General features: G+C 40.1%; 1 protein-coding gene across 17 annotated transcripts in view; it reads right to left on the reverse strand.

Annotated features, from left to right (window-relative positions):
• The window catches only part of DCUN1D4 (defective in cullin neddylation 1 domain containing 4), a 40,843-nt gene extending 22,468 nt beyond the window's left edge, over positions 1 to 18,375 (reverse strand). Inside the window, exons 1-5 of one of the 17 annotated variants that reach the window (XM_061352938.1) lie at positions 18,228 to 18,374; positions 8,498 to 8,568; positions 7,527 to 7,566; positions 1,624 to 1,653; positions 235 to 349 (exon numbers count right to left, since the gene is read on the reverse strand). In XM_061352938.1, coding sequence (XP_061208922.1) covers positions 235 to 349; positions 1,624 to 1,653; positions 7,527 to 7,566; positions 8,498 to 8,568; positions 18,228 to 18,360 — 389 coding nt within the window. In that variant the 5' untranslated portion in view covers positions 18,361 to 18,374. The other 16 variants (XM_061353047.1, XM_061352923.1, XM_061352976.1 and 13 more) reach the window with 16 other exon arrangements.
• Between the last annotated feature and the right edge of the window lie 5,298 nt (positions 18,376 to 23,673).

Genomic DNA, 23,673 nt, shown 5'->3' on the forward strand with positions numbered 1-23,673 from the left:
AAAACTAGAACAAGGAGCTCCCTGTGAGCTTCTCGTACAACTAGAAAAAGGTGAGATGCAAGCTGAACCTTGATGTGCTTCTTGATATCCCACAGTGCAATCACAGGCTATGGTTCCATACTGAGAAACCAAGCAAATTTGAATAACATTTCCATTAGTATTTAAAAACATGATCATATCAGCTATTCAACTTTAGATATTCCATCAGTCTTAGCTCATGGTAAGATGACATACCCATCATGTCTACTTTTCTTAGCAGATAAATCATCTCCTGCTGCAGGTCTCCTCTTTTTCCTTGGAGGCATCACTTTACTAAAGCAGTCTGATGAACTGCAAGACCGGAGACTTCCTACAGAGGGAATTAAAAACACCAGTACAAGAAATGAAACTGCTGCAGACCAGTTAAACTGTGTCCACTAATAGGCATATTACAAAGGGAATGGAAGGGAGGAAGTTAGTGTATTTAAAAATTACAAAAGAAATGGTCTCCTTTCAATAGCAAAATCCATCTCACTTTTTACATAATGTTTTATGACCAAATTTCAGTTATGGCCAAAAGCACTGTACCAAAATGTACAGTAGTACCAGTGCTACTTGAGTCTAACGAAAGGCAAGAATTGAGACTATCCTGAGGAAGTATTTAAGTCCTCAAAAAGGCACCCTTATTTTTAGTCATTTATTCAAATCAGAACTTCTAGATGTTGTTCATTACTTTTTGCAATATAGATGTGACTCAAAGCCTAGAGCACCTACCTCGAGAAAACAGAATCTTTTCCCCAAGGTTTTTTATGACACAGAGAGTAAGGGGTAGGAAAGGTTTTGTTTGTTCTTTGTTTTTGCCTTTGTTTTCTTGGGGGAGGAGGGGGATGGAATGGGACAGGGGAAAAGACATTCAGCAATGACAGTGGGAAAAAATAAGTGTCTGTCTGTATCATTTGGTCTGGATAATTTTCAAAACAGTGAAGGTCCCCAGGTAGGAAACAGCCAATTCAAGACACTGATGCCAATCAAGTAGCAGTCTTTCCCTCCCCTTCTCTCAGCTACATACTCCTATGTGACTCTTCAGTGTGCCCATCGAGCTCACCAAACCTGTAGATAATTAACCCAAGCAAAAAATAACAACCTTCTGTACATTAGCACAAGAAAGAGCAAAGGACCAGCCCTTCTGACCACAGCAAGTCATTAAATTGCTTTTGCTGTCTCATGAAAATAGTAAGATAATACTCCAGGCAAAATTTTGTCCTACTTTCGTATACTGAAGACCACATGGACATCTGAGAAAGGTGTGTGAAAGAGCAGCTCACAGAGCTATCATAGCTCTAAGTGTTACACAGAGAATTTTAAAAGGAAAGGAAGAAAGAGGTGAGGTATAAAAATCCAGACACAAAGCAATGCCAAAAAAAACTTGCAAGAAAATATGAAGAACTTCAGCATGCCTAAGCTGCCTTCTCTTAGCTTCAACAGAATCCAAGTTTAGCTATGCTTTATTAAGATGCCCACAAAATCTTTAAGTCACAGCACAAAAGCAAGCAATAAAACCTTGACTAGTTTTTGACACCACGGGAGCAGACTGAAATTAGAGGCCCAATTCCCAACAAATACTAACAGCAATCTTTTGCTTACCTATTCTTCGTATCTTTGAAAGCCTCTCTCCTGTTATAGGAGAAACACATGTAAGGAACCTTACAGCCTCACAGGCTTTGCTACATGTACTTTATTTTAAACATGCACTGAAACTATTATACATATGAAACTAAGGATTTTTCTAGTATTAGCCAAGATGTTCAAACAAGTTTTTACATCAAGATGAACTAATTTGGTTTCAATTAATAAAGCTTTTGCACTTAGTATGCCTTCTTTGGTCTTACCTTTATATTAATTTCTATTAAGAATTAAATTAATCTCTCTAGTTCAAGAAATACTCTTTCCAATTAATTCTTCCTATGTATTCCTTTTTCTTTTTATGCTGAAGCTCCGCATCCTCCAGGGAAGTATGGCAATATCTACACTGACTTCTAGGAAAAAAGTTTTAAGAGTATCGTAAAATCAAATTATTTAACCAGTTATCAAAAAACTTTCAAGCACTATACCCCATAAACTACTATCACATGAAAAAATCATAATGGCTGTGTCAGGAGAATATACTTCTGGAATACATTACAAAAGGAAATTAGCTATAACAATATTTATCTTCTCCTCCTCACCAATGTTTGATACATTTGAAACATGTAAGCCAGAGACCATCAAGAACTCACAATACACCAGATGCATTTTACTACCCAGATTAAACAAACTAAGGAACCTGACCTGCTGAATGTCATTTGTTCCACCTGATTATGCCTGCAAATTAATGATACTGCAAAATGGTATTCCCAGAAGTTATCGAAAGTGCAATGCTCTATGGCTTTTTAGATCAATTTTCAACGACTGCCAGTATTTTTTGAAAACCTACACAAACTAAAAACACTTACTATGACAGCAGAACAGATGGCTCAGAGACAGCCAGACTCAGACACACACTACACTTAATAAATGAAAACGTGTGCTAATGAACACCTTGTTTTGGAAAATACATATGTACTTGAGTACAACCTGTAGCTATCTCCTTCCTTCAAGAGCAATTTGAATGGTTTTAAATGCCCTTCCTTAAAAAGAGAATCATAGGCATTGGATGCTGGTAAAATGCAAGAAAAACCACCAACCCATCCCAGGTTTGTCCAGTTTACTAGTTATTTGGTTGTGAAAAGAAATATGCAAGGCCTCTGTGAAAAGACAAGCACAGCGAAATATGAAAATGAAATAAATAAAAGTAAAAATAAAATTGTTATTGAACATGAAAATTATTTTGACAGATCTGCAACCCCATACAAACCAAAGAATTTAATCCTAAGATTCCTGCTTGAAGTATTTTCCTCATTAAATGACAGGACATTTTTAGGAAGATGGCTTAAGCGGTTTTAAAGGCTTATACTGGTAACAGAATTCACTATAACCCAATTTCTCCAATGACTCATACAAAAAACTTGTACCCTTTCTTGGTTTGAATGTGTCTAGTTGCAGCTCTCAAACTGACAGAAAAAGGAAGAAAAGAGATAGCTCAGAAACTGGTAAGTGACTATTAAATGCACATGGACATCCCGTCACACACACAGACACACACACAGACACCAGGTGGACAAACATACTGTACACGCTTTTAGAGATTTAATATTTTAATAACTGAGGCTTCGACCAAGTCCACTATGTTCTAAATGCTGAATGACCTCTAAAGTACTAAAAAAAAAACAAACCCAACAGTACAACACTGTTACTTCCAAAGTATTTCCTTTTGTTACTAGAATCAGTACCCTGAATTTGAAGGGCAGTTATAATTTCCCTGCAACAAACTCTGAAAATATTGTTGGTTTGGTTTTCTTTTTAATCTTTCATTTCCATCTAAAGCTAAAAACTCTCAGAGAGTTTGGGTCTTTTTGGTCGAAGGATTGTAATTTCTTATTTTACAGCATAGGTCACTAAGTACCACCAATATTAATCTTTCCTACACAGAGCTTTCTAATTCTACATGTAATTTCTCAATCTAGCCCTTCACTATTAATTCCACTTCTCAAAGGTCTGATCATCTGCAAACATTCATGCAGTTCCCTCTGGCTTCATGCAAAGTTTGTCAGGAACTTTACTTACCGAGGGCTGCTTCTCTGATGTGATTATCTTCAAAGTTTCTTACTCCTGGGTCTCAACTCAAGACTGGCAGAACCCTTCTAGTTCTCACTGTGGTTTTGACACTTGAAGTGAACATTTGCAAGACAGAGCCTCCTAATGGCTCCCAAATAGGCCAACATCAGCCAAAAGCCTGCGGAGTGTAAACTTCTACTCAGTACTTCCAAATTTGCAGAAGACAAAGCTACCCATGGAAAGATCAACTTAAGAGCTAAAATTCACCCTAAGAGATCTAAAACAATATGCAAGATAATCACAAGAGAGGGACACTCCTAGAATAGCAACAAAACCAGAACAAATAAAAAAAGAAAAAACAGAGGTCAATAATAAGAATTCTACAAGGAGGTCCCTGCAGAAGTGATTTACAGACATAAAATTTCCACCTTCTCCCTAGATAATGCCTGTGAATATTCCTACTCTTCTGAAGCTTAAGCAGAGTGATGTTTCAAACAAAAAATAATTAGAAACTGTGAGTGCTGAAGCAATAGGAAGGGTAAAGCTGCTCATTTAATGATGCAACAAGACCACAGCAAGCACAAGTTAACAATCAGTATTTTTCAGATACAAGATGAGAAAACTAGGATACCCATCAAAACATCAAACAATCTTGCAATCTTGTTGTAAAAGGAAAAATCACTTTATCTTGTATTCCACACTACAGAATTGCATTTAACTGGAGAGGACTTTTTTCTCTAGAACAGAAAAAATAGTAAAGGCAAAGGTAATTTTTTTTCCCCTACAAGCTTCAAGAACAGCAATGAAGACGTTACTTCTTTAAATAAACCAGGTGACAACAGGAATTGTACTTTCACTTTTAAAGACATTTTAGTCTGGATAGGTCAGTCACAATTTAAGCTATTATAAGTTACTAGATTTGTAGTTATGACAAGAAAACAAATTTATTTCCAACTCTAGAGAGTTTTCCAAGTTAATGTATATACATACTAGGAAAAAGGTACTGACTGCAGAATCCAAATGTCTGCTTTTCTTACCCTTACAAACAGCTGAAAAGGGTAAGGCCCACAACATTCCAGCCTACTTTATTTTTCAGGCATATATATGGCCCTGAATGCGCTGAATAAAAGGTAAAAACCCCACATTTTCTGAAACTGCAATCATTACAGGTGACTGGAATTTCGAAGCGAGATCCATCTTCGCTCCCAAATCACAGAAGGAATTTTACAGCTGCTACCCTCTAGCTCTTTGTTAAGATCTGGTTCCAGAAAAGAAATTTGTCAAATACAGATATAATTTGCTTAAAGTCATTTAGATGTCCAGTATATATAGTTAGCTCAGAAGCAAGTGCTTTGAAATACATGCAATATGCATTAAAAGTTCATTATAAATATTAACATAAAATTGAAATACTTCGGGTTTTTTAAATAGCTTTTAGAAATCTCAACTAAATTTAGACATGCATTTATTAAGTCATCATAAAAGTGGGGCCCATAGTGTAATAACGTTAGCCAGGATAATTATGTCAGAAAACAAACAGTTATCTGGAAGGATAAGGCTTGCTCCAGATGATTCAGAGTGTAAAAAGAATTCTCAAAACTAAAAAAAACCCAAACAAACATTTTGAGATGAGTTTGGCAACATGCAAAGAATCTTTTGCTACAGTTATTAACATAACTTTCAAATGAGCTATGGACAGGGAAGCTCAAATTCACAGCATCTATGCAGTTCTATAAACTGAGTAACAAAATTAATAGGTCACTATTAATAGAACACTTCTTACTATGCAGTCACTAATACTGGAAAACAGAAGTTCCAAAAATTTAGGCACACCACAATCAAACAATTTACATAAGGCTGTCCAATAAGATGTTTCAGAAGTGTCAAGTCTCATAAAAAACGGGCATAGGAGACTTCATTGTGCTATATTCACAACAGCCAAAAGTATCTCCTTGCCTGTGTATTTGTCCTCATGAGGAAAACCAGTAACAGATTTTGACCAAATTCACCTGGGAGTTATGCAAACACTGGTGCTTCATCTTTCTCTACCAGGAGATATACAGTAGAACAGAAGCATAAGAAACACCGCAAAGAGATCTGATACTGGCAGCCTGCCACTATCAACCTCTGCTTTTGGTCCTCATTTCATACTTGTTCCTGGTTTGAAAGGTTCTTTTATGACTATTGTAAAAGTTTACTAGGATTTTGTGCCCACTCATTCAATGGGCATGTTTAAGGTTTTTGAAACAGCTTAATTCAAGGAACAGAATCAAAGCAATCAAAGCAACAAGTGTCAGTATAAAGCAATTCATTAAGAGCAGTAACATGTTCAAAACTCTCCAACAGAGGTAATCAGACCTCTAAGGACAGTTTCTTACACTGACCTTTATGAACAAAGTGCTAGGCAAGAAATAAGATAAATTCTAATTATCTTAAGCATACCTACTCTTACTGATTGGTGACAAGAAGGGCACTACGTCAACGCTTCACAACTGCTTTTTCTAATCAAAAGAAAGCAAAGAATGTATTTTCAAACATGGAATCAGTATGTATCTGTGTTTAGTTTGAGCAATTGGATCACAAAGCGGAAAATTCCAAGTCTCAATCGGGAGATGGGAGAGGACATTAGTTCTAACATGCAGACAATAAAATCTCTTTGATCTACCTGCCTCAACTTTTTCTGCAAAGGTTTTTCATATACATGATCAGCTAATTTCCAAGTATCAAATCACTAATCAAACTGAAGGAAATATCTGACAGAAGCCTTTTCTGGCTGGGGTAAGACAGTTCAACTATGAAACAAAGTCACCTGTCACTGTATGGAAGAGGGTACATAAGCCCCAAGTGAGCTCTATCTGATCCCAAACAATGCAGTCCTATGCATCAATTCTCATTGCTCCAGGCTAAGCGTGTGCTAGATTTATAAGTGTGTCCCAGAAATCGCGAGGAGAAGCTGACAGCTCTCTTCACTTTTTTAAGTGCTCAAGGTAACATCAGCAAACATAGCCAGCACCTCAGGACAGATAAAAACTTTGAGACAGATGGTAGGACAGATATGGTCAGTTTTAAAGAACAATGCTGCTGAGTGATCAAGGCTTGAAGCCAGTAAGTTATTTTCCTTCCTCCTTAGGTATCATGCCTGAAACACAGAAAGGAAGGAAGAAAAAGAAATCAAGGAAGATGCCAGCTCACAAATTACAAGTGCAAAGGAGGTAACAAAAGTTGCAAGATACCAAGCCACAAAGCACAAATGCTGATGAATCAAGAATGGCAGCAAGCTATTACAAAGCACCCGAGATGAAGGCCTTCCAAAAGAGTGACATTTTATGGAACAGAAAACAGATTTGGCCTAATAAATAGTCCTTAGACACCAACTGAAAATCTGCACAAGAAACAGGAACAACCTGTATTAAAACCACTCAAGAAAAAAGCTGGACTGTTTGGAGCACAGCATTTAAACTCGGTCACAGGCATCACAAAAGCCACAAGTCTTGCTTCTGCTCTGTTCTCAATGATGCTCTTTCAAGAGAGTCAAAGCACTGTAAGAATATGGATATTCTGCTAGCCAGTCTAATGGGTTGAGTCCAAGGAGTGAGAAATTTTTCCATCTTCTAAAGTATTTACACTAAGAAATAGTAAAATGACAGATACTGCTGAAGCCCGTGTGAGTCCTTCACAACTGGATAAATTAAAAGCACAAACATCTGTTTTGAAGATTTTAAAATATTCTGGCACTTCTGTTCTAAAACTCCTTTAGCTTTCTAAAAATATAATGTTCAACAATGTTAGAGACTTTTTTGATGAAGTGTGCTTAAATTGTTTCAATCTACTTCTACTGTATCCCTATTAAATACCTGTCTGATGATCGTCTTGACTGACGTCCTCTGTCAGATTCTGCAAGAAAGTGGGAATGACAATTTAACAGGATGGTGATCTTCATTGTGCAGCCATGTTTTTAATCTTTATTTGATATTATTCATCTTAATTACTTAAGGATCCTCTAGCTAAAACTGCAGAGCCTTTGTGTTTCCAGTTCATATTAATCCAAGAAGTTACCCTTGAACATTTGTCTAAAAAGTTCAAGCATAATCTTAAATAAAAAAAATAAAAAACCTCAAAAATATTTAAATTATTTAATCAAAACCATATCAAACTATGTTTCAAAAGTGGAAATAACTATCCATAGGATGAGGAATTTTGCACTGTTGTATTGAACAGTTCCACTAATAAATGCAGTATTAGGAAGGTTGAGTTTACAACAGAAATGGTTTTAGATAAACACACTTGTTCTAAAGAAAACTGATTAAAACCCAACTGAAATCTTTCCCATTAAATTTGCAGTAGGCACACAAAAGCCGTATCAACATTTCCAGCTATGGCCACCATAAAACAAATGTAAATGCATAGCAGACAAGCAGGGACAGTCTTCAAAAAAAAACAACAAAACAAACCACTCTGTTTCACTCTTTGCATGGCTGTAAGAGGACAGCTTGTCCATTCAGGAGGTTTTCCAAACAACTATGAGAAGCTGGATAATGATGATGATTACTATTATTTGAGATATCTAGGAAAACTTCTTCTGTGAAGATACCATTTAAATTCAATGCTGCAGTGAACAGTGCTCAAACTCCACTCTGATCCCCAGCGTACAATCTTCCACGCTTTCCTAGTACTATTTATTTCTTAACATGTTCAAAACCTACAGCCTCTCATGCAAAAATACAGTCATAACCTTTGAAAGTGTAATCACTTAATGATTTCAATCACAAAACATTCTGGACTAAAGCCTCAGCTATTCTGCTAAGAGAAAATGGCAAGTCATTACCAGCCTATTGAGGGTGTGGTAAATCTTGTGAATATTTGCCAGTGTTGATAGGTGAGAATTCAGTTGAAAATCTAGAGGGGACAAAAAAAAAAAGAAAGAAAAGTTTTAAATTCTCTCATTTCCAGCTGCAGCAACTGAGATCTTTGCATGTTCTGGTCATTTAAGAGAAACATCACATAGCTACAAAGTAAAAGCCACCTCCACATTTTTTCACCATCAACATTTTCAACAGAAGTGGAATAAGTGAAACCTGCAAAAGACATCCTAGATATACATTTCTTCTTAAGGCATGGATCGCCCTCAGCAAAACAGAACTACGGCCAACTCTATCCAAATATAAAATTATATTAAAAATAAACATTTACTATTTTTTCCTTTAAATTGGGAATCATTCTAATTTCCATGCTATTCAGTCCTTCCGTTCCGTCTATTCCAAACCCATCTAAATACCACATAACATCCTAAAATCCTTACTAAAAATGCCAGGGGTTTTTAAAAGCTGATTTTATTAATACACATGTACCTGCCTTTATACTAATTTACTTGCGAAACTAAGTGACTGGAATGCACTTACACTGTTGAAATATGACTTTTGTATAATGAAGCAAAAGGTCGTAACACAACAGATGTTAGGATGAGAGCCAATAAAAACCTAAAATACAATATTCTAACACTTGATGAAAGAAGCCATTGCATAGATGTTAACTTTGCTCCCATGTTCCTAAAATAAAACACTTAAGTTTGCTGCAGTTACAAAAATGACAAACTAGTTTTTCTCTGGTCTTTTAAATCCCTTATTTTTTGCTATACGTGTTGAGGACAAAAGTAGATAATAAGTAACGTGCGAACACATCACCGGTGATCCAGCCAGAGAGCATACAAACCAACAAGAAACTCCGAAGCTGCACACAGACCAGCTGACAGGGATCAAAGACAGCCAACTACTATATAGCATTAAACTGAATTAGCTACCTCACTAGAACTTGTGTGCAAGAACACTCTAATAGAGACTATTTACTATATGACAAGCAAAGTATTTCAAGCAAAATTATTCCATACATGAAAAGCTGTATGTGCAAAGTGTCACCAGACAGTTAATGCATTAAAGCATTTCTACTGGGAAAAATTTCATTGATTTTGCCCAGTAACTGATACAAGATGCAAGTAAGGTCACAAACATAATTCCCACATTTCCAGCCTTAGCATTTCAAACAAATGCTCTCAAAACACACTTCAGATGACCCAGAATCTAAGGATAAACACAAGTAATCATTAAATATCAGCTCCCCAGATGAGTGAACCAAACGGCTATTAAGTTAACAAGTGGATCTGAAGTAATTGCCTGCTGTAAGAGCAGTTCTTCTACAAATTGTTATGGAATCCTCTTGTCACAGTGAAGAAAACAAAATTTCAAAAGATACCATTAGGAACCATAAATTTCATTTACTATATTAGCTACAGAGTATAATTTCACTAATTGCTACCCATTTTTTAATATATTGTCCCCAATTCACCATCATATCAATACAATTTCTCTAAGTCAGAAGTACCATATAGATAAGCACATTCAACTTTAGATGTACTTATCTGTATGAAGACAATCCAGGTCTTGACAGGAAGATCTGCATTAAGTGCTCAATAAAGTGCCATCTTTGCTAGCCAAACACTATTAAGTAGAACTACTGTGCAGAAAAATCAACCCTGACTTTCTTAGTCAACCTTCAATTCAACATAAAGGAATTATAAAAATAAAAGGTGGTGGGAACATAAAAGCCATTCTGAGAGGGGCAAAGATTAAAAGGTAACATTTATGGATTTATTTTGGTAACTGCCAGACCAAACTAAGATTTCTGGAAGATGAATTTTAAAATCCCCCTTGTTGCTCAGCCTAAAATCTACAAAGAACATGAATCTTTAGAGAAAACAATTATACCTGGAAGCAGCAAGCTGAAAATGTTGAGCAAATGCTTTATTCTAAACTACTATTAAATTGTAATTTTAGATGGTACCCTTAAAAACAATATAAAAAATATTTTGAAGTTAGGCTTATGTATATTACGTATCACCTTTGAAATAAACATTCCCAGGCACTTCAAAACACATAATTCATACCAGTACAATTCACACATCCACTGGAAATATCCTTACAGTTTTAAGCTGTTACTTTAAAAATAGGTTACATAATTATGATGGACTTGGAGAGGTTACACCAATATATTTTACAGCTCTTGTACAAGTGTCACACCTTAGTTCCACAAAGGCTGGTTTATCTGTATGAATATGGAGGATCAGAGTCCAAAGTTTTCTTTCTTCCACAAGGGAAGCTTGCAAACTAAGGATATACCCAAAACCAAGAAACAGATTTCTTTTACAGTACCTGTTATAAAAGCAAATGCAAGCAGCCAATGAGCTAGGGGAGTTAAACTACAGCTCAGGTCACCTCCTGAACTGGTCAGTGTTTGCTGTATCTATATTGCAAGGAAGATACACCAAGTATCCTATGTCATTGAAAAGGTATATTTTTAAAACTTTTTTTTTTTTAAGAAACAGAATCTGAAAAAAAAAAAAATACCTCCTATGCTTAAATAACACCTTCTTTAAAAGCAGCAAAGGGACAATGGCACTGTCACCATGACAAGCAAGTGATTCAACATCATATGCTTCAGCAACATGCTCTCTCCCCTCCACTTCCCCAGCTTCTATGCTTGCTTCTGCAGCCCCCAAGTTATGCCTGCCAACCCCTTTGGTCAGCCCACCACCCCAGGAATTTTATCCACAAAAAGTACAAACAAACCAACCCCGACAGCTCAGGGGTCTGAAGCAGATCACCAAGGAGATGTAACTCCTCATAAGCAAAGTCAGAGTAAGAGACAAGAAAGGTCCTTCAAAGCAGGAGAAAAACAGTCTCTAATGGCAGCAGCAATGTGTTAAATCAACTATCCACTCAAGCCCCACTGTCAGAAGGATACATTACATGAAGCTACACACTCAACAGCTGGTTGTTGTTACATGACGAAAGCCATCATGTGTGAAGCTGTATTTCACCTAAATACAAGAACTGGTGTGAAAATATTTTGGTTTGGGGTTTTTTTTCCTGCAAAAAAAACCCTATTTTATAGCAAGTTACCATACAGTTTATTGCCCTGGGATGAAAAGAAAGAAAACAGCTTGCTTCATGAATACTGAAGAGATGTGCTGGAACATTTGCTATGATTTTAAGAGCTGTATGTCAAAAAAACATACATATTTTGTTGATTACTTTTTATGCATATGTTAGCTTATCTTTAGCAAGGATTGGTGGAAAGGAAATTCCAAATGGTATTAATGCTTTGCAATAACTCGAAATTTAATGGCTAAAAAGAAACAAACAAACAAAAAAAAAACAACCACAAAAAACAAACAAAAAAAAAACACACCCAAACAACAAAACAAGCCTTTGAATAAATTAATTGCAAATCCAGAATCTGGAAAGGAAAGAAATGCCACAGACAGCCTAGTATCATGGAATTTAATCCCTGTCCGCATCTGGTCATCAACTCTTAAGCGTTAAAGTCTGGTTAGTCAGTTAGTCACATTCATATACAATGCAACAGTAAAGAGCAAACAGTTTAAATATAACCTTTAAAACATTCTAGATTAACGTTTACATGCCACAGTCCTGCCAGTTATGTAGAGGCAAAAGAAACTAGCTAGCTGTTGGGGTTGCTTCCATAGCAAACTACACAAAAATCTTTCTACGCCCCCTCATTGAGACAAACATAGAAAACACAATGAACAAACAAAAAACCTGGCTCTATCTGAAATATAAGAAAATTATACAGGTGAACTGAACTCGAATACTCTCCCACCTGAAATGAAAAAACTTTAAAGGTCAAGTCCATTTTTTTATTGGAGGGACTGATGTGTTGTCAAGCTACTCAAATTAAGCCACAAATAAATACCTAAAAATAAAAAAATAAAAATAAAAGAGTATTTCTGCCTGTGCATCTCCTCACACACAGACATGTACGTGCCTGAATAAAAACTTCAACTTGGTTCCTGCTGTCAAAATTATCACTTTAATGCTTGGACAAAACATGGCTCCAGGGTGCACTGCAATCTACTAAAGAACTAGTAAAAAATTAACAATAGCACTAAACCAGATCAGCAGCTGTAGTTCATTTCCTTTAAAAGTTTCTAGATTATTTTTCTGCGCAAATATAAAAATACACAAAATCTCACTGTAACAGTAGGTCTAAAAATACTCCTAAACAGACGTGCCACGTAAATGCTATAGATACAACTCCGTATTAACTATGGAAATAGTTGTAGTAGCAATTTTTATTAATGCTAAGATATATCTGACTTGGTACAAGTATCATGGGTAATCTCCTGTTACCTTCTCAGGAAAAAAAATACTTCTCAGAAAAGACATACTAGACAGACTCATCCCTGAAAATTAAAATGGATTGTTATGGTTTTACTTTCATTTAATGGCTTTCCTTGGCTTAGAACTCAAGAAAACTTGTAGTATTACTAGAAATAGCTCAAAGTACCGACTTCTTAATTAGTTTTAAATAAACTTTACTTATCCATAAAAGAATCATTTAATCGTCTATGAACTAAACCATTTCATGCTCTGTAGACTACTTACTGATTTATCCTAGGAGTGAGACAATTTATACTGATTAATGAACTTAAAATTTCAGATCTGAAACCTGCATTTGCTGAAAGTCTTCAATACTTAAGGTAGCAGAATTTCTGTATTCAGTACTAAAGGCAGAAAACAAAAACGTGCATCAGTATTCTTTTCATTTACACAACAACATCACAACACACCTAAAAAGTGAGATCCCCAAACTGCAGTACAGAGCAGCTAGGAGCTGACTCTGCATTCTTGTCAAAGACAGGATTAAGAATTCATTTCCAACGTGTCTGTGGCTGAATCTGCACAGGCAGCGACATCCTTTCGCAGAGCAGCCTGCAGGAGAGATCTCTCTCAGTCCATCATGCAAGAGCAAGCAGGCAGGAAAGGGGAGGCAGAGAACAGGCTTGAAAAGCAGGGTCTCCCTTGATCTGATGGGATTAAACATGACTCAGAGAATAAGGAAAATAGAAGTGAATTCCAGCTTGGACTATAAGGACATGCAATAAATGGGAGGCTACATCCTGGCTTCAGGAGCAACAGGACCTAACCATTAACACTAGACACGGTGCTGCAGGACATTTCTCCTGCATACACATGCATACAGAGCTGCACCAAGCTCAAAGCTACTGCTGACACCAGCACTATTCAAACCCACAGCTTAAAATCGGTGTACACTTTCCAAACACAACAGCCTAAAATGTTCTGAAGCAAAACACAGAGTGATTCAAGCTACTGAAAAATAGAAACAAAAACCCCAAACCTAAACACAAAATGTGGTTGAAATGATAAACACACTAAAAAACACTTATCAGTTTAGGTAAACATTCACATTCAACTCTCAGTACCACATAAAATCAGTCACTCACTTTATCTGAAACAAAATGTTTTAAAATTACTTAATGCTACATAGATAGGAAAAACCATTAATCTTTTTTTGTCCCCCATAGGAACAAATCCTTATTCTACCCAGGTATTCCTACAGTACCCTAACCTGAAGGCTTGTTTAGAAAGAGAGCTACTGCAGTTTAAAGTCAACTGAGAATTTCAGAACAAATTAAGCAGTTAAAAAAGTTGTATAACTTATTTTAAATGCATTTCTGTGTACCTTAAATGGGCTCTGAACAAGAGCTATGCTAACCTATGGTACACTAACCTATAGGATGAAAAACCCTGCACACTAGCCCATGGGGGGTTTTAAGGCTTGGGGATTTGGGGTGGGGTGTTTTTTTGGAGGCATGTTGGTTGTGTGTTTTGTTTTTTATAGACAAGACTTAACGCTATATGTATTTCTGGTGCAGAACATCTGTTTCTGTTGCTGCAAATACCACTTGTGTACCTACTAAATGTACTGGATAAGCATTCCTAATGAAGATTCTTGCCATAAAGCTAGAGCAACCAGCCACAGTTGGACAGGAGTGAAAGCAGCGAATAATCACAGCTAACTGAAATCTATTTCTAAAGCACGTATTACCAAATCAAACAGCATTTCAGTGATTCCGTGTTATTTGGATACTGAATATTTTTTTCAGTCTACAATTCAAGAATTAAGAAGTTGAGCTACAAAACATTTAATACAGAACTAATTTTACACCAATTTGATGAAAAGTGTTTATCCAGTCTAACTCCTACTCTACCACCAAATTAATTCAAAAAAGAATCAGCGGGTTAGTTTTGCATTATTGGCTGCTATGGCCTGAGAGTCATTTGCCAGCACTACTCTTAACTTCATGCCAGATTAGGTGTCATCTGGCATCCTACAAAGGGCATAAAGCTAATAAAAACTTTGCATCTCATGCTCCAGCTAATTCAGCAGAAATGTAACCCTGTCAAGTACGCACTACTTGGGTGTCGAGCACCATGCCCATCTAGTATACATCACGATGGATCTGCATCAGCCTAGGAACAGCTATGCCAGTCAAAAGTATTACTGCCCCAGCTGTTTGCTTCTTCCTCTCTGCCAAAAATTACTGACTCCATAGCCCTGCCAGCAGCACAGGTTGTGGGCATTCCCTAATCCACTCAGGCAAAAAAATCAACCCTGCCAGTTTAGACACCTTAAGTAAGCAGCCAAAGATAACTTAGATTTGACTGAGTGAATTAGAGAGGGCACCTACAAACCATTTTACAGTAGGGAAAAGGAAGGAGTAATCTATGGCTAATGGGCAGTAATGAGCAGCTGCAGCAGACAGTCCTAGAGTCTGTGCAGCCACACATCTGCATCAAGAGACACAGAAGCATGTGTCACACCAGCTGGTTCCCATGGGCAAGCTTAAGCCTTGCAGCTCTAACAATATATAGATAGATAGATATAGATATATAAAGCCTTGTAGCTCTAACTATATATATAAATAACTGATCAAACTGGTAGCTATTTCCATCTCGTTGAGCCAAAAGTGGAAATTATATTTAACCTCAGACCTATAATTTTAAATAAAAGTTAACTGCACGACATAAAAAAATGCTGGCACATTTAAAATAAGGGTTCTATTGAAAAGCCTTGCTAGTAGTCTTACTGTAGAAGAAATAACCACACTATTAAACGCTCTAATATTTAAATGGTATACCAGAATGGTACATTTTCATGGGATGTATCGCACTTCCTAGTGCAATGCTTTTTGGCAAGCACAGGACAGGCAAATCAAGCAAGTTTTCCTCTGCTGCTCAAAGACACAAACAAAACTAGGAAATAATGCTTTGAAAAAGCCCAAAGTATGTTTTCAGTCTCTCCAAAGTATGGGGGTAAAAGTAAAGAAAATACAGGATTAATAATTCACTTAGCATAAAAGACACTCAGACAAAAATAAATTTAAATTAAGTGCTGCGATTACACAAATGAAACCTCATCCTGATACAAAAGAATGAAGAGAAGCACTAAAAGGAAGGCTGTTTACCTGTCTAATTCAGCTTATTGCATGGCCTGGCATAGAGAAGGCATTTCATTAGAGTTGTAAAAACTTTTAAGCGAATGTTTGCAACAGGAAAAAAAGGAAGTTTGTGTCTCTGATGTAACATGAAAAGTGTAAATTCAGTCTCAGAAAGTAAAACTGAGACTGAGAAAAAATATGTTAATGCAGTTTAGATCATGAGAACAGGTAAGAATCTAAGAAGGCTCAAAAGAAATGTTCAGTCAAGAGATGGTCATACCAGCTTTGCATGTGGTAAGAAATGCCACGAACACTTCCTGTTTCAAGCATTTAAATCAATGAGGAATAAAAACAACTACCATGAAGATACAGATAATGAAGTTAGTTAATTGAGGAAAATATTCCTATTTAAAATAAACATATATACAAGGCCATGAACTGCCCCCCTTCTCCCTTCCGTCAAAAAAAAGGTATTAAAGTGGAAGATCCAATCATTCCAAGGGATGTTTTTAAAGAGAAGCCAGTAACAGCTGAAGGCTGAGAAACAGCACTGTTGTTTTCTGCAGAGAAATTACATTTATATATATATATAATCACCACATAGCCTTAACATCCTACACCAGGGAGCACTGGAATATTTGTAACTGTAGCTTACATGTATATAACGAAGACCTGCACCTTTCTTTCTCAGAGAGGGCACACGACAAAAGACACTGAACAGAAGGAATTTTCTAGAATAATTATCCTTTTCCATCATGAGGCAGTTATTTGTGCTGTAATAACAGCCTTAACCACCAACATATAATGATCCCTAAATATAAAGGTAAAATAAAGCAGAACCACTAAGAAATTACATAACGTTGTGAGTTAAAGCCTTTACCAGGCTGCCCCATCCAATCTCATTTTGAAAAACACAAGAGGACTCAAGCAAATCCAGGCCTTATGCAGCATTTCTTCCCATAATTGCTTTCAGGACTTCGTCCAAAAGTCAGACCATCATTCATTAACGTACGATCAAAGCTTCAATTTTCATTATCTTTCCCATAAGCAGGTTCTGCAATAATAAAGCGTGTTTCAGAGCTCCAACTCCTCGCACAGTGAGAACGCGTCCCTGGGAGATTTCACAGGAATCGGGAACACCGTTGTACCCGGGATGACAGCCTCGTCTCTCCGGCGGGGGGGACGGCGCGGGTCCCTGAGCCCCGCGCAGGTGTGCAACCCCCCTACGCCAGGGGCCCTACCCACTGTCCCGCCTGCTCCGAAACCGGAGCCACGAAATACGCTGCAGAGACAAAGCCCTCCCTACGCACCTCCACAACAGGCGGCGTGACCCCCCCCACTCCTGCTCCACCTTCCCCCCGCCCCGCAGCTGAGGGCTTTGCCCTGGGCCGCGTCCTGCCCACGGTGGAAAGGAGGGGGAGTGAGGACGAAGCAGCCCCTCCCGGTTCCAGCCCTGAGGGGGCTCTCGCCGACCGCCGGGTACCGGCCAGCAACTCTCCCTGCTGCGCGGGGCGGGGCAGAGTACCGGGCCGCCGCGGTGCCTGCTGGGAGTTGTAGTTCATCGCCCCACCGCCCATATCCCTGCCGCGCGAGGCAGCCGCAGGAGAGACTCTACCTCCCACAATGCGCCGCGGCGCCCATTCCCCTTCACAGCCCGCTTCTCCTGCACCGGCCCGGCGGAATCCGCTAAATAAACCACCACCCGTCTCCCCATACACACAACATGGCTCCCACCTGGCAAGGTCGCCGGGCACCCCCGCAGCCCTCGCCCACCCTCCCCTCGGCAGCCTGGCTCCCTAGTAGCCAGCCACGAGGGCCGGCCGCGGCCTCACCCGCTCGTGAGCCGGGGAAACTGCGTCACACTCCGAGCGCCCCCCGCCCCCGTCGGTCCTGCTACCCTCGCCCACCGCTACACGGGCCGTCCCTGTCCAGCCCCAGCCCCTCCCGCCCCCCCCAGGAGCAGCCCGCTGAGGGCCGCGGGGCACCTGCTAACCCCACGGGGAGCCGCTCCCAGGTGCGCGCACCGCCTCGCTTCCCGCCAGCTCTGCACCCGCAGGCCTGACGCCCTCCGCCGTCACCGGGAGCCCCAGCGGCGTGTTCGGCCGAGCCTCCTCGGTGAGGGGCAGGAGAAACCGCCCCCACCCGGGCGGCAGCGTCCGCCGACGGAAAAAAACAGGCCAGTGGCGCCGCCGGTGGGCGGGCGGACGAGAGCGCGTGGCCCGGCCCCGCTGCTACTCACTGACAGCGGCGGCATCCGAGTGCATTTTCGTGCGGCGCACACACTGCCCTGCCCGGCCCGGCTCCCGCTGCCCTCTCCCAATCACAGAGCCTAAGCACAGACACCTCCCGCCCCGCCCACCGGCGGCACCCATTGGCTCGGGCTGCCTGGAGAGGCCGCACATCCTGCTCCCCTACTGCACGAGGCTCCTGCCACTCTCCCTCTGCCTGCCCCGCACTGCCTTTCCCCGGCTCCCGAGCTCTCATTGGGCGGGAGCCCCAGCGGGTCCCTCCCCCCCTGCATTCTGATTGGGCTTTCCTGGTGGCAGTCGTCCCTGGCCTTGAAAGCGCGTGCAGGGAACACCACTTCGTGTCAGCCGTGGCTCTGATTGGCTACCAAAGCTCAGGGCCGCGCCCACACCTCGACACGATTGGGTAAGCGGGGTAGAAGGCGGTGCCGCCGTGGTCGCCCCGCCCCACAGGGGTTGGCCGGTCAGCCGGTGGGCAGGAAAGTAGCGCTTCGCTGCCCAGGGGCAGGGAACTGTCCTGCGGCCTAGCCGCTGGTCCCCACCGACCGTGACAAGGCGTGGGCACCGGCGGCAGCGCGCTCACAATAGCTCAGCCAGGGGATGCTCTGGCCTCAGTCTTGAGGGAGCCGTAGGCAGCCGCAGCACCTCAGGGCCGCCGCCTTGGGCTTCCTCTGTCCGGACCAAGCCCAGGTCGCTGGGTGCCCAAAGGCTCGTAAGCTTTGGCTCTGCTAAACGAGTGCTTGCACACGTACCTAACGTGTGCCCCGGGGCAGCTGGTGCCCTGTTGTCACAGCTGTCACTGAAGGAGAAGGGTTGCTGGGCTGCAACATCCTCCTTCTGCTCTGCAAACTCAACTTCAGTGTAGCCAAATCGCCAACCAGTTTGGAAAGATACATTTGTTTCTCCCGTCTCCCCCAGTTTGGAAAGATACATTTGTTTCTCCTGTCTCCCTCTACACCCAGGAGAAACATGGGCAGCCTGCCGCAGCCAACTGACCGCAGAGGGGTGTCGGGTCAATGTTACGGCAGCAGCAGGCTGGGTGGTGAGAGGGGAGACACCGGTTTTCAGCTGCACCTCACAGGTAGATGTGACTACCTCACCGCAGTTACTTCTTGTAGACATCTAACACGTGGAGCCACCCTGCTTTCCCCCCTTGCAGTACAGGAGAAAAGAGGCCCTATTCTGGAGCTGGAGGACACCTTGCAGATCATTGCTGCTTAGCATGCGAGCTCAGCATCTTGCACCCTGCAAAGAGACAGCTACAGCACTGCCAGTACACAGCGAAGGATTATTACAACAGAAATTACCCATGACAATAAGCTTCCTCTAAGAGGTTAAGTTAAAAGAAAGTCAAAGACTCAGAATTGAAGAAGCACCAGATTTAAGGTAATGGTCCTTTTGGAGCAGTGCATGAGCATACAGTCCTGAATTAACAGATCTGAGCCTTTTTATGAGCCTTGCCTGATTCAGTGAAACACTCAGAATGTGCAAGTACAGCCGATTTATTTTGCAGAGCAGCATCTTATGTTTTCAACTGCCTGATTTCCAGAGAAGAGGGAGTCCATAAGAAAATAGTCTTCAAAAGTCATGTATTAAGACCATGTCAGAGCAACGAAAGACCCCATTATTTCAAATTCTTACTTGTTTGTTAACTCCTTGACAGCATTTCTGTAGAACTTCCTGCCTCTATATTTTCCTATTTGCACCATCTTTTTATCTCAGCAACTGTATACTTTACCACCTTTAAATACATATATTTAAATATACATTATGATATATATACATGTATATATATCACAAAGCAGTACAAGCTAGGTTTCACTTCTCGGGTAGTTCTAACATCCCACATGCCAAACATTCACATCTGTGCGTGTCATCCCAAGCTCTTATACCCAATAGGGGCACCAATGAGTTGCAATTCATCTGATCTGTTCTAATTCTGGTTTGAGGGGAACAATTCCTTTAGGGGTGCCTGTTTGTTCACATTGACCATAAAAAGCACACAGACTGCTGGATCTGAATAAAAACGGAATCTGAAAAAATAACCTTCAATGCCTTACACAGCTGTATACCGATACAGATCTAAAGAAAGGGCACAGAAAAACACTATCTGGTGGTATCTGAAATCAAAAAGGTTTGTACTTACCCCTCTCTCCCCCCATTTATATTAGTCTAAAATGAAAGATACTACCTTGGCTTTACAAACCTTTCCTTAGCCTTTAGCTTCTGTAACTCCTACTGTAAGTGCAAAGCAAATAATACTGTAGGTCTGACAAACAGAAGTTCAAAATACTTTTGAATGGCTGAATGCACAAGTATAATCCCTGACCCTTAAGAACCAGACCTGCAAAGAAGTCCATAGGGAAACACAAAAGAGACTTTGTTTTCTGCTTCTGCCTGCTAAACAAGGGAATGTATGCTTCAGCCAGAAAAGGCCTGCCCCATGAGAACAAGGCCCATTACAACATGCACCTTCCTGTCAGCCTGAAGAAGGTATAAATATCTCCTGTATTACCACTAGTTGTAAACCATTATGCAAGTCTCCAGGCTGGCAGATGTTATGAAACCATGCCTGTATTTTCTTTCTGAAACTTGAGTTTACAGAACAAAGAAATACTTCATCTTACATAGAACAGATCAATCAGGTCATGGTGGATAAAGCACTGTCTCAAGGACAGAGACAGCTTAAGCAGTTCCAGCATTAGCCTCTTAATCCCAGCCTTCCTGGCATCCTTTCTTTTGTGCCAGTGCAAACATTTGTACAGCTAGCTAGCAAGGTAGATCAAAGAGGTAGACTGTCTCCAATGCCCCCAAAAGCAAAAGAAAACCCATGCCAAAACAAAAACCTCAACACTTGCGGTTTTATTTGCTTGTTTTCCAGCCAGATGAATACCCTGATCTTTCTCACTACACACATGTGCAAATGCTCTCACCAACACACAGGTGAGGAATAATAAATCAAGAACTGATGAGGGGCAGGAAATGCATCAGCCAGTTTGCACACTGCTAGAGCAAACTTAAAACTTCAATCAAGGAGAAACTGTTATTGCTTGCATTTTTATGGCTATGCTGCTTTTTTTTTAATTGATGACTAAAATGACAACCACATAAAAAACTACCATAGACTGAAAAATACTAACATGAGAAAAAGGAGCCATTTACTTACTTTTATCTTCTCCACTATCAGAAACATCATGCAGAAGCACCTTGGAGAAAAAGGATCCCCTCTGTTTCCAAAGGGTATCAGACTCCAAATTGCTAAAGCCACTGCATGTCTCAAATACGTTCATTCATCTTGCTTTGCTTAGAAACAAGCTTGAAAGTTGATTTTAGGCACCAGAATCATAAGCCATTATATGATAAGCCAGAGGGGGAAGAGAACTGTAGTGAAAATAAAAACATTACCAAAGCATAATTTGCTGAACACTAACAAAGCCGATAAAGCAGCAACAAAGCACAGTACAGGGCATTGTAAGAAAAGAAAGAAATTGTCTACCAGAAGCCCAGCAATCGCAGTCATAAACCATTTGCAGATATGAGAAAGTAATGCTTCTGAAAAGATTTTTCACCCTCGAAGTTACAAAGAAGCACCTAAACTTCGCCTTATTTTTGCAGTGTCAGCAGACCAGTGCTGATCAGGGATAAAAGACGACCTCAGGCGGCAGAAAGCAGCAGCTGCAGATTCTATAAACGACTGCTCCTTCAATTCAGCTCGGTTTAACTGCCCTGTCCCATGGACTCATATTACGCTCCTCGTTAAAGTAGAAACATTTGTTCTCTTATACTTGCCCCAGACATATGATTTTGACCCCAAAGGTCGTTCTGTAACATCCTGCAAACAAATGTAATTTTACATACATAAATAAAAGCATGTTTCAGGCTACTGTTAGCCCATATTTAAATCCTTAAACCAGATTTATAGGGGGTTTCAGCTTCAGTTTGAACTTAAAAAAAAATAAAAAAATCTGCTTAATTCCTAATTGGGAAGCTATGTCAGGGAGCATTCAGAATTTCTGCCTGAACCATGGAGACTGATCAAGACAACCAGCACCTTTGGGGGCACAAAGCTCCCTCCCTGTCAGCAGAGGACCCTGAACATCTTTAGTGCTCTGTTTCACTGACAGCATGGGAGCTGGTCACCTGCACACTGAAGCTGCACCCAGCTTGTTCCAGTATCAACTCCAATCAAAACCCAAAGGGTATCTATCCCCAACTTACTAATAAACTTGGTACTCTTACACCCTGTTGGAAAATGGGAAATAACAATTTCAGGTCCTTCTCAGCCCCAGAGGTTTGAACTGCAGCTCCCAGGTTTCAGAGTGCTCTGTGACAACACCAGAGCCACAGCTTCTGAAGCCAAGCTCACACTACACATAGAAATGCCTCATACAAGGCCCCAGAGTAGGAACGTATGTAAGAGGAGACTTGAATCTCCTCTTTGCTGAAGAACCCAGTACCATTAGCCTCAGAAGTTCCTCTCTTACATGTTACCTAGAGTCCATCTTTCTTGTTCTCAGATAACACACTGGTAGGATCCTGATGTACTGCTGTCTCTTCCTGTATATTCCTAGAAACTTTAACTGACCTGCACAGAATATCAGACAGGGCAGAATTAGGACTACAGCAGAATACATATTATCTAGAACTCAGCTATTCTTAGTCTAGACCTTTTACTTGCCACAAAAAATCAAATCTTTAGAAAATAATGTCTATTTATTTTACACATATATATTTTCATGCTGCCTCTGAATGCATGAAGACATTCACAAACCTTTTCTTTCATAACATAGTATCTGCTGAAAACTGTCATGAAGAAAGGACGATTAGAAGAGAGCAAGATTAGTCACACACCCCTGCAGCAAGACCTGTTCTAGCACATTTCTTTCATAGTTTGAAACATAGTGATTGCAACTGAGAGAAGTACTGCACGTTTTTCTAAACCAGTCAGGTACAGAGGATTAGATCAGTGTGCAGATTCAAGGACAAAGACAGTGTAGTAGTTTTAGCTTCCCAGTTCTAACCACAGTAGTAAAAGCAGTATACAAACAGTTCATGGTCATATCTTTTCTTAGCAATTCTAATAATGCAGATGTCAACAGATACTTGCTACTCCTTACACCTGCATACATATTAACTTGCCTGATATTAGGCATAAGGAACAGATCCACCAATACTAAATTACACGAGCTACTCAGAAGAGAATACCCCAAATTTAGATTTTGTCAGTGTCTACATGAACATTTCTAATATGGTGAACGTTTCTAAATCCTGTGAAAATCTATCCAAGTATGCTCACAGGCTTTGGACATTACGCACAGAGATGACATATAGACTCATCTGTTATGCAAGTCACGCTCTGGTGTCTGACTTCTTGAAAAATACCCTGATTTCATTTTTTAATGGCTAAAAAAATTAAGTGATTTTCAAGCTTTTTATGGG

Source organism: Neopsephotus bourkii, unplaced genomic scaffold (assembly GCF_033783945.1).
Source record: "Neopsephotus bourkii isolate Nb327-2 ecotype Australia unplaced genomic scaffold, CSIRO-AGI_Nbou_v1 NB_54, whole genome shotgun sequence".
Lineage (NCBI taxonomy): Eukaryota > Metazoa > Chordata > Aves > Psittaciformes > Psittacidae > Neopsephotus > Neopsephotus bourkii.